The following is a 12,146-nucleotide window of genomic DNA, read 5'->3' on the forward strand; positions in this document are numbered from 1 at the left end:
CTCGGAGACGGTGCACCGAGACCGACTGTCCATCCTTGATTCCATTCTCGTCGACTCCTCACGTCTTTGTCCCTCCCACCAGAAACCGGAGGAGAGAGGAGTCCAGGCGACAGGGTTTCTGACAAAATGAGACATCCTCGCCTCTGAGTGTCAATTTAAAGAGACGTCAATTAAATACGAAGCGCAGCTGCATCATCTGTCCACAGGGTTTATTTAGAACCAAACAGTGTGTTTTATAATGTGTCAGATGAGCAGAGCAGGGTTCATGATGAGTTACAGTTGAGATTTTTTTTTTTTACTTTTAATTCATTTTGTATTTTTATGAAGTAGTCGTGGCACAGAGTGACATTAATATTGAATGTCATATTACCGCATTTGTTGGTCGTGCTGTCGACGTGGTTTGTATATTCCAGCTGTGTTTTTTATACCATGGGTGCTGAAAAGACTTGGAGGAAATCCTCTTCCAGCAGCCTCCTCGATCCTCGAGATGCATTTCACGAAACAAGACGTCCTTTGTAATGATGCACTTAGATCAATTTCCAGATGATGGGCCGGAGGAGGAAGGATTGTGGCGTTGAGGAGGCTGAAATAAGTGAAATGAGGACCAGGGGGCGCTGCAGTGAGGAGAAGGTGTTTCACTACAATCAGGGGTTGATTTAGCTGCAGAATAAAACCAGCTGCTCTGTTCACATGGAGTGTAAAGACACATGATCCAAGAATGACGTTTGTAGAATAACTGTCAAAAGCCAACAGCACGTTGAAGCCGATCAAAACGATTGATTACCGATCTGCTCCGTATCGTCGTGTGTTTCAGGTCTCGGCATGGAGAACATCGGCGGCATCTTCGTGGTCCTGATCTGCGGCCTCATCATCGCCGTCTTCGTGGCCATCATGGAGTTTGTGTGGTCCACACGCCGCACCGCGGAGACGGACGAGGTAAACCTTCATCATCCTCCTCCTCCTCCTCCTCCTCCTCCCTCGTCCTCCTCCTGCCTCAACCACTCCTCAGTAGGTCGTCCTTCCTGTCTGTGTGTCATGTGATGCAGTGTGGTGTCACCGAGCCGCCGAGTAGCTCCGGTGTTGACCTCCCCTTGTTGTAGTTCTGTCAACTTTAGTGGCGTCTCCTGTTTTGTCAGTGAGAATAATGTTTAAATGATTCTGCAGTTCAGCTCTGGTGTCTCCAGCACTCGTGACAAGAGACAGTGACATCATTTTTTGGTGAACTGTTCCTTTAAACCTGTATTAACTGAGCTTTTGTGGGGTGCAAGTGTGTTTTCAAAAGGTAGTCACGTTGGCTAATAAAAAAATCTAAATACCATTTGTCTGCTCGAAACAGTAAAGAAAGAGAAACTTGGGATTTTTAACATTTTGATGGTTCTTGAACTGCTCACCTGGGACGCGCCATTCTATCAGGAAAATTAACCAAACATCCACTGGGATTTTTCACGTCCTATTTGAAAACTTGCCAAAAATAAACCATTTGTTCCAACCAGATTCTTTTAGAAACTAAAAAAATCTGCATAAATTGGTGCAAAGCCATAATGTGATTCAGCTGACAAGACAAACAAATCAGGAACTAGTTTCGCATCTGCTTTGTTATAAACACTGCCTGCAGTTCAGCTGACAAGTGTGGAAATCACTTAAAAATGTAAGTAGTTAAATATGTATAGTATGTATGGCCCCCGTTTTGTTTTTTGTAAAAGAAATAAAGAAACTCAACTCCCGTTCTTTGTTCTTTTATGAATATTGGATGTGTTTTATTGGGTGAAACTGTAAACGGATATTTTAAAAATTCCTTTTTTCTACTTATGCATCATAAAAATGTGCCAAAAGTCTGCCTTTTGCTTGAATGGGATTATGTCATAACATGCAAAAAGTTATTAGTGGCTTTTATGAATTGAATTTAATACAGACAGTCACACTGAACTGCAGGTTTTGTCATTTACACGGAGCAAAGAGAAAAAAACAGTCATATATCTACAGTATGTACACTCACTTTCCCCTCCACATGAGTACGTTTTTTTCAAAATTAATATTATAAGTAGTCAAAGAAATTCTAATTCAACTTATTTTTAATGATTTATGTCATTATAACTGTGTCATACTACCCAACAGATTTGAGTTCTCTCTCCTTCTAGTCGTGGTTGTTCTGTTTCCATCGACTCTATGTTGCAGTGAAAAATGAGCCAAAATGAAAAAAAAAAAAAAAAAAGGTGGTGTAATTTCCCCAACACAAAACACTGAAGTCTGACAGACACATTAAAACACTGATTTCACCTAAACTGTTCACATTCATGTTGCAAGAAATCTTCCCTCTCTGCTGACTGGATTCATTTCTTGGCACGTTGCTGCCACCAAAAGTCCACGTCTGGCATCGACTGCTGGACTGAAACTGGCAACATGATTTGTAACACTTGTTCACGTGTGTGTGTGTGTGTGTGTCGTTGTGCTCACACTCTTCAGCTCCACACGGCCTCACAAGACTCTAAAATGCAGCAGCAGTGATAAAATGTGCAACAAGAAGAATCTGCTTCTCTTTGTATCTGATCACAGCTTATATTATATAAAATACAATATTGCAACCTAAATATTTAACCCTCCTATTATCTTCAGTTTAGTAACATCTTTTATCCTTTAATCTGACCCCAGCAATTTAAACTTACAGAAAATTAAATTAAAGTTGTTACCCAAGTTCATTTATAAATAGCCCTTTAAAAAAAAAAAATCTTTTATTTCGAGACGTTAAAGATTAACTGGGGTCAAATCGACCCCAAAGATAATAGGAGGGTTAAAGTGGTTTGTTAAATTTGTAACCACAATTTTATTCACTCACAAGAAAGCTCTTTCTATTAACTGTTATTTTTAAACAAGCAACTCACAACTATGCTCACATTGTAGATCAAATCAGTGCATATTTGCAGACTAGCTCTCAGAATTGTCTGTGAGGATTCTTAGTCCTCCAGGTCATGGTTATTCTGGTAATTTAATCGTAGCAACTGGACTTGCTTGAGTTCCACCTCTCATCCAAGAGGATTCATCAGTTCTGACTGACTAGTTGGGAGTTCCAGATACTTATATCCTGAAGGAGCCGTTAACACCTGAGTTTTGGTTTCAATTTGGGGGTTTGTTGCTCCTCCCCCTCGTAATATGGGTCGTTAGTGCTCCCCCTGCCTGACGAAAAAAGACGAAAAGCTCAGGAGGATTTTCAACAAACACAACATTTCAGTACACGTCAAACCCACCAGCACCCTGAGACAGAAGCTGGTTCACCCTAAGGACAAGACACCGAGACACAAAGCAACGTGGTGTACGCAGTCCAGTGCAGTGAGGAATGTCCAGACCTGTACATCGGGGAGACTAAACAACTGCTCCACAAGCGCATGGCTCAGCACAGAAGAGCAGCTCCTCAGGACAGGACTCAGCAGTCCATCTGCATCTCAAGGACAAAGGACACTCATTTGAAGACAACAACGTACAGATTTTTGATTTTGGCCAGAGAGGACAGATGGTTTAAGAGAGGGGTGAAAGAAGACATCTGTGTCAAATTGGAAAGACCATCCCTCAACAGAGGTGGAGGTCTGAGGCATCACCTCTCACCTGTTTACAACTCAGTCCTAAGATCTCTCCCCAGGAAGATGAAACCACACCTAGCCACAAAAGACCCTAACAAACCCCACTGTGACAGGTGGAGCACTAACGACTCACATAACGAGGTGGAGGAGCAACAAACCTATAACGGCTCCTTTAGGATATAAGTATCTGGAACTCCCAACTAGTCAGTCAGAACTGATGAAGCCTCTTTGATGAGAGGTGGAACGTCTTCAAGGAACTCAAGCAAGTCCAGTTGCTACGATTAATCTACCAGAATAACCATGACCTGGATGAATGAGAATCTTCACAGACAATTGTGAATATTGTTACTTGCAGTCGTATAAAGATAGAATAATTCTCAGAATAGTTCGTGAATCTTTGACCTACAGATTCTATAAGTCACAGTGAGGCTTGTAATAGACTGAACGTTTAGATAAACTCTATGCAGACATTAGAGAAATGAGAAATTAGGGTTTGGGGGTTTTTTGTTTGTTTTTTCTTACAGAATACATTATTTTTTTTAAGCATCTGCACAGCGTTTTCCTCAACTAGAATGCATTACAACTAGACAATCCACTAGCNGGCTCCTTCAGGATATAAGTATCTGGAACTCCCAACTAGTCAGTCAGAACTGATGAAGCCTCTTGGATGAAGGTGGAACGTCTTCAAGGAACTCAAGCAAGTCCAGTTGCTACGATTAAACTACCAGAATAACTCTCAGAATAGTTCATGAATCTTTGACCTACAGATTCTATAAGTCACAGTGAGGCTTGTAATAGACTGAACGTTTAGATAAACTGTATGCAAACATAAGAGAAATTAGGGTTTGGGGTTTTTTATGTTTGTTTTTTCTTACAGAATACATTTTTTTTTTTAAGCATCTGCACAGCGTTTTCCTCAACTAGAATGCATTACAACTAGACAATCCACTAGCCAATATTTTTAACCCTCTGAACTCCAAGTTGACTAGAACTAGAGAGAACTCAAAAATGTCTTTTGAACAATGACATAAAATCACAAAAAGTTGAATTTCTTTAGCTTTTTGTTTTACAAAAACAGTAAAATTGTTTTCATTTTTTTCAAAGTGCCTAAAGGCATTACCAATACCAGAATACATGGTGGTTCTGCATACTATAGATGTTTTACTACTTGTTTTTTCTTCTTTTTTTATTGGTAACAGTGAGCAGTTGAAAAACCTGAACCGTCTGATTCAGCTGTGAATAACACTCATGTCAAAAAGTCATCAGTCACGGCTTCTCAGTTGTGCTGAGGTGCACAGGATTTCATTTTTCTCTACAAGGTCTAGTATTAAAATTAATCAAAGAAACTGGGAGGCAATGTTGATGAAATGTCACAAATGTAACTTTGGTTGTGGTTATTTTCCTCTCAATAAACATGAAAGTCACATGAATAATTCAAGGACTGTCAGAAAGTTGTAAATCCAGTGATTTTTTTTTTTTACAGTTCCTGACTGCTAAATGGTGCCGTTTTGCTTCAAGATAAGACGCCTGTTTTAATCATGTTGTGGAGATAAAACTGTCCCATGTGAACAACTGTGTGAACTTTGGGATGATTTGACAAATGTGCATTTTGCGGTGCAGTGACTGCAGCTGTGTGTCTGCAGCAGCCATGTTTTCTTACAGCTGCTACAGCCTCAGACCGAGTCTTCTGGACTTCAGCATGTTTCTGTCTGTCCATCTCAGGTGTCCGTCTGTCAGGAGATGCTGACGGAGTTCCGTAACGCCGTCTCTTGTAAGAAGAGTTCCCGCTCTCGTCGCCGGCGGCCCCTGAGCAGTGCTGGGGGTGGAGTTCTCCGTCACCCGTCCCGCCTGGCCCTGGCCGGCCCTCGCCCCATCCGCCTGGTCCGAGAGATGCGACTCAGCAACGGCAAACTGTACAGCGGCGCCGGGCCGCTCACGGGCGGGTTGGCGGGGCTCGGGGGATGCCCCGATTTGGGCCCAGGGCCGCAGAGGCTCCTGGAGGACCCACTGGGTGTCAACGCCACCACCAGCACGCCCCCTCCTGCATCAGCGCTGGTGGCTCCGCCCGCTCCGCCGCGCAGCTTCCTGCAGAGCTGCAGCCACGTGCGGATCTGCCAGGAGTGCCGGCGGATTCAGAGCCTGCGGCCGGTCACGCTCACTCCTCCCCCACCGCCTCCCCCATCCTCATCCTCCTCCGCCTCCTCCTGCTCCCGCATCCCCCCCTCTGTGGCGGCGCCGGGCCACCACCAGCACCGCCACAACCCCCACCACCACCTCCACTACCACCACGGCTCCATGTCGCTGCCCCGCCTCCCGCCGCCGCCTCCCCCGGTCTCAACAGACAGAGCCGACAGCGACGGGGGGACGGCAAGCCCGAGGCGAGCCAAAAACAAACCGGCGCCACCGCCCAGACCGGTGCCCCCCACCAAGACACCGACACACCCGCCGACGGACTTACTCGGGGGGCACGACTGAGCGGAAGGACGCTGTTGCTGGAGGGGGTCAAAGGTCATGAATTCAAACCCTCAGAACTTTGGATCAGTCCAAACCAGACTCGGCAGGGGTGGACGGAGGAAACCATTTGGACCCGTTTGCTGGGTCGAAGCCACTTTGGATCAGTGGATCGTACCAGTGACCTTCAACAGGGGTGGGCGCTCGAAACCGCTCTGACCTGTTAGCATTAAACAAACTTTACATTTGGATTAAACCAGCTGAGGTGTTCCGCAGCGCCGCAGAGGACGGACAAACACCCTGCGGTCTGGTTCATCACGCTCTTCGCCCACGGACCGAGTCTGTCCGAACACTGAAGCAGGTGTTTGTGCAGAAGGAGACGTGGTCGCAGAGCAGCTGTACAGTTATCATGGTCTTTGTCACTCATTTGGACGTCTGTGGAGGATGTAGCTCTTTATGACACTGTTGCTGTTTGTACAGACTCCTGACTGGTGCTGTGATCCACAGACAAACATCTCAACTCAACTGAAGCTTGCAGCGCTGTGCTGAGGTAGTTCTTTACTGTGTGACGTGCAGTTCATCGAATAAAGAAAAATGAACAATGAGGTGTAAAATATATGAAATTCAAGGAATGAGAAAAGAGAGTTCATCATTTCAATCTGAAAAAGGTGGTTAAAGTTTGGGGATCTTTTTCTTTTCTTTTTGGTGTCTGATTACACAGCAGCCAGTCAATCCAGCATTTTCTTGTTCTTTCATTTCTCTTGTTCTTTAAGGAATGGTTCACCGTTTTGGAAAAAGAGCTAGAGTCAGTTCCTAGCTTAGCATAAAAGGCAGATTCTTTTTCATATGAACCCATCAGAAGGACTTTGTTTTACAACCAATCAGTACTACAAACTACCAGCCTCATTCCTGTTAAACCCACAAACTGTGATTTTAATGTCTGGTTCTGTAGATTGAACAGTGACAACCTTCAGACAGACCCAAACTCACCACAGACACCAAAACAGTAAATATTGTATGTTTTTTCACCAACACTTTTAGGAACTCCTGGACATGTTTTTCCTTGTCAGGGAGAATCCAGGATCCACCAAGTGGCACCACAGTGGCAGTTTGTGGCACTTTGTCAGTAGTTGAAAGACTCACCGTCAGCTACTCACACTCATGTGGCATCCTGCGGTCCAACAATGACACAAGTGCATGAAATAATAAGATATTTTCAGAATAATTTCTATTTTGGGGGAAATGTTTTATTATCTGAACAGTACGGCAGCAAAAGAAAAAGGAAACAAAAAGGCAACACGTGGATTCAAAGCAGATGTTCCTGTGAAGGGGGACACTTTTTAAGACCACTAACATGTTCCAAAACCACAAAAATGGTTCATTCCACTGTGACTGTATAACTCCTGGTTTTAGTCTTAAAAACAGACGGTTATTCAGAGGAGAGACTTCACTTCAGTCTTTTTTGGTTGGTTTATTCCACCTCGAATCATCTCCTCGACCATCGACGGTTCGCTTTAAACCTTTACATCCTAAACTCTGGATATTTAAAACGCTGTCTGTGACATTTTAGCCTCAAGTATTAAATACTTTCTGGAATAAAACAAACCAAAATAACCCCAGTTTCACATGTAAATTTGAGACTGTTTGAGTGACGACAGCTCAGAAACTATTAAAGATGAAAACCTGAGATCTTCACTCATGTTTCTCATCATGTCATGGATTCATAATCTAAGCAAGCTGTTTCAGTGTCTGTAGCTTTAAATGCAGCTGAGCTTCTGCTTCAGGAAGAAGTCTCTCTGAATGGCAGCAAACAGACGTTAATGAGTGCTTGACGCAAGGATTTTGTCATTTCTAACTTTCTAAATCATCTCTGGATTTACCCCATGGCTATTGTTTTAATTTATGTGTTTAACGAGATTGTCAGTATTTTATATCTGCAAACCAGCAGCTTGGAAATAACTCAAATGACTGCTGGGTAACATGTAGTCACTCACTGTTTCATACTCGGTCTGATAGCAGGAGAATATACAAATGAGAACAGCTTTATTGGGAATTCAGCTGTACTCAAATGCAGAATATTTGAACACAGACAGCAGGAGAGAAGTAAACAGATGTGAACACTGGCCGAGGTTTGGTTACCCAACCAGTCCTTGTTTATTGGTTCCAAATCCCTCTTAAGGTTTCCACCATCTCTGAATGTCTATGGAGGCTACTTTTTATTAGTATTATTAGTGTTAGTTGATACCAAGCTGCTGTACACACTTGTAAAAACGTGAAGAACAAGTCAGTAAATTCCTTTCATTCAGTCACGTTGCATGACAAATTTCACTCTTACAGGATTGCGTTTTGTTCTTTTTCCCCGAAAACAGGCCAAATCATAACCTGCTGGTAGGCAATACTTACATTAAATGGATATAAAAGTCAAACTGGGTTTCTCAACATCCATCCGACAACTGACTTTGTGCTGCTCACCTGTTGTGGTATCCAGCCAGGACATTTGGCACCACCCTATAGCTGACAGCCAGTGTTTCACCATTGACTGCCACTGAGGTGCCATGAGGAGAATCTTATCTACACATTTTGCTTCTGTTGTGGAAATAAAACTTAGTCCACTCATGTATCGTGATGAGCCTGGATTGACAGTCCAGCACATTATTTAGTATCTGCAAATACCGAGTTCATTCTCCTAAATATTACACACTTCAGGTTGTGTAGATGGACTGTAGTACCTGGTTACACCACCAGATGGAGCCATTTGCTGTTTAACACGGTAGCAACTGGAGGAGTTGGGCAGTTTTGTGTTGGTAAACAGAGAGCATTGTGGGGGTTTTGGGAGCAAAGGGGTACCATGATGAAGTCTTCTGTGAAGCATAATAACCTTTGCCAGAATCTACTAGAATATCAGAGGATAAAGTCCAGTGTGCAAAATTCATTTTACAGAAAAAGCGTTACTGATTTGTAAAGTGGTTTAGCCGTGTGCTAACATCAGCTAGCTAAAATTGCTTTTAAAAACAAATTGCAAGCAGCTGCGTTTGTTTTAACAAAGAAAGAGAGAAGCAGTGCTGTAAAAAACCATCGACCAAGCAGCCCAACAGTTCCTGAACCTTCAGAAAGTACAGAGCGGGGACGTTTGAGGTGAGACTGTGGCCCCAAAACTTGGAAACCAACCAAAACAATAATCTTCACACACCCTGACAAAAGTGAAGAACTACCTCAGTACGGCTGTGTATGTTTCAGGTGAGTGTTACAGCTGTTTTTAGTCGGTCAGTGGAGCGCAGACATACTGTACACACACACACACACACACACACTTTCCTGTAAACGTGGAGGGCAACGTGGAAAAGAAAAAAAACTTGTGATTGTACTTTCCTTCTTGTCGGCGCGTCCAACCTGAGTACTGCTCTGTGTGTTCACTTTATTTCCTCTCTTTCGTGGTAACTGAAACCGATTAGGGGATGTGATCGCTTTACGGTCGCCTGGTTGTCATGGGAGCAGATGAAACATTGTTTTGACGAGCAGCGCCTGTGGCTTCATGTTGTTTTTGGGGGTTTTTTTTGTTATATGTTTTGCATTGAAATTGTTCAGAAAATGGAGGCAGCAGCAGCCAAAAGGGGAACGTGAAAGGAAAACGTCAATGTGTGTATTTGTATGTGTATATCTGTGAGGACCAATTTGGAGGTTTGGACACTTTGTGGGGTCCTTTAAGCCTGTTTAAGTTTAACATAAGGGGGACTCAGTAGATCAGTGAATGTCCTCACAAATATAGCCATACCAGTGTGTGTCCTGTTGTGCGTTTCATCACGTTTCTTTGTAGCAGCAGTGCTCAGCCGATCAGCAGGACAGAGCCGACAGATGGATATTATTCTGAAGATTCTATTGTTATCATTATTATTATTGATATTGACGTGTGGGGTGACTGTAGGAGGGGTGTCGCCCTCTGATGTTCAATATATAGACACACGTTTGGAATAAAAAAAATTAAAAAAAACAGTCAATGTACCAAAAAAAAAAAAAACTCTGCTGGTGGTGATGTTTTATTTCTCAGTTCTACAACTGAACGCTGCTGTTCAAACATGAAATAATGCTGGTGTGTTTCAGATACAGGCAGGTGAAGGTGGGATGTGATGGATCAGAATAAAAGGAAGATTCATCCGTCGATTGTTTTCTGGACTAGTTCAGTCCATACATGTAAGAAAAATGGTGGAAAGTGTCGATCAATGTTTCCCCAAATAAGAAATTCAGTTGTATTCACATTTAAGGAGCTGGATTTGGAGAATTTAGCCTTTTTTCTCAAAAACCCACAAAAAACATTTTATAAAATCATCAACACAGTTGGCGATTAATTTGGATGTTGATTAAGTTTTAGTTTGGTTTCTACGTTTTAACATAACTTGGGGGAGTTTTTTTCCTCTTCAAGTTTTGTTCAGATTGTTTTTTTGTTATTACTTTTAAGTTTTTATATCATTTCCCTTGTTCATGTTAATTGACAGTTCTTTTCTTCTGACTCTAGCTTTATCAAGTTGTTCTCATTTTTTTTATTATTATTATTTAAGCAGTAGTTTTTTTTGCTGCAGCATTTCATTGTCTATTATTTATATTACTTCATCCAAAACAAACAAAAAAAAGAATCTCATCCAGACATGTCGGACTGTACCTATCAGCCAAATCTGAGGTTTTCATATTTATTAATTTATTTAAAATGTACCTCGTTGGAAATTACAGTGTTTACACCTTCACCTAAATCCACAATAAATAAAACATGCAAATATTAATTTCAGAACCAACTACTGCAAGTCAGTTCTCAGTGTAGTTTTGATGCCACACATCCTGCTCACAGGTACACACTTAATAAGACACATAACAACTAATTTATAGGAACTTTTCAGCAGATGAATTAGAAAACAGCCTTTGTGTGAAAATGCTCAAACGAAGCTCAAACATCCAAAAGGCAGCAACAGCCAGTGCAGATAAGTGGAGCAGAACTTGAGTCGTTTTGCTGAAGCAGTTTTTAACTTTCCTAAATTCAGTAATAGCAGCGTGATCTCTAAGGATCAGAGACACATGGTGGGAGAATCCTAAAATACAGTTAACATTCACTAAATCAGAGAAATCCAAGAAAACAAAAACACCTCCAAAATAAAACTAAAGTAGAGAATAAACCCTCCTCATACCGAGTCATTGATGTAATTATACGGATTCTAAAAATCCTCATCTGCAGCTCTACATAATCTAAAGCATCGGAAGTAAAGCTTTTAGTCACAGTGGCATAACAGCAAACATTTCAATGATTGTTTAGCATGAATTCATGTGAGCGTTGTGTACAGCCAGATTTCAGGAGGAGTCAGGTTTAAATGTAGCTGCAGAGTTCAGACAGCAGAGGGCGCTGCAGACCAGGAAGAAAACCACAGTGTCAGAGTCAAACACATGGAAACTACCACAAGTTGATTCTTTTTTTTGTTTGTTTTGCTTGTAATGTTTAAAGTTCATCTATATCAGCTCAATGACAATGTGTTGCAGAGTGTGTTGCACAGCAGCTCAGTTCGCTGCAACATTTCATCTGTGTTTTATGAAACCGATTTTATACAAACAGAAGAAATGAGCCAGCTGTCTGCCCGGAAGAACCATCTGAATAGTCAGGACAACTTCATCACTGCAGCATCAAATACTAAAGAAAAACACAAACGACACAAAACAGCAGGAAGATCAATTTGAATTAATGTTCTTCAGGTCAGTTGCAGTCTGTAGTTCAGCTGCTTTAGTTTCAAGCTGAAGTCCGATAATTTGGACTCCAGGACAAGAATTTTTATTCGTCTTAATAATTTGTAGTGCATAATTTCTCCTGATGTCACAGTGAACACAGCAGCGTGAACAAAATGTTGTTATTTCGAGAAAAGGTTGGTGTTAAATCTGACTGTAGAGCTGCAGGAGTTGGACTGAAGGCCGACTGATGTGAACGGTCACGTCATGGCCGACCTGCTTTGTATTTACAGGAGTTTATAAGGAACAGTTAAATAAAAAAATCCTTGTTTGACCCCTTAGAAGGAAAAGTCACCACAGATCAATACAAAGCTGTTCTGAGTGATCGCCTTTATGGTGTGACGGTCTGTCTCGATGACAGTTCAC

The 12,146-nt window shown here is 42.1% G+C and overlaps 1 protein-coding gene across 1 annotated transcript in view; it reads left to right on the forward strand.

Moving 5' to 3' along the window:
- The window catches only part of LOC103360366 (glutamate receptor ionotropic, kainate 5-like), a 154,338-nt gene extending 148,291 nt beyond the window's left edge, over positions 1–6,047 (forward strand). The window contains exons 18-19 of the mRNA XM_008286087.1: positions 815–936; positions 5,295–6,047. Of these exons, the coding sequence (XP_008284309.1) occupies positions 815–936; positions 5,295–6,047 (875 nt within the window). The remainder of the gene's footprint in view (positions 1–814; positions 937–5,294) is intronic.
- The last annotated feature ends 6,099 nt before the right edge of the window (positions 6,048–12,146 follow it).

This window comes from Stegastes partitus, unplaced genomic scaffold (assembly GCF_000690725.1).
Source record: "Stegastes partitus isolate 25-593 unplaced genomic scaffold, Stegastes_partitus-1.0.2 Scaffold431, whole genome shotgun sequence".
NCBI lineage: Eukaryota > Metazoa > Chordata > Actinopteri > Pomacentridae > Stegastes > Stegastes partitus.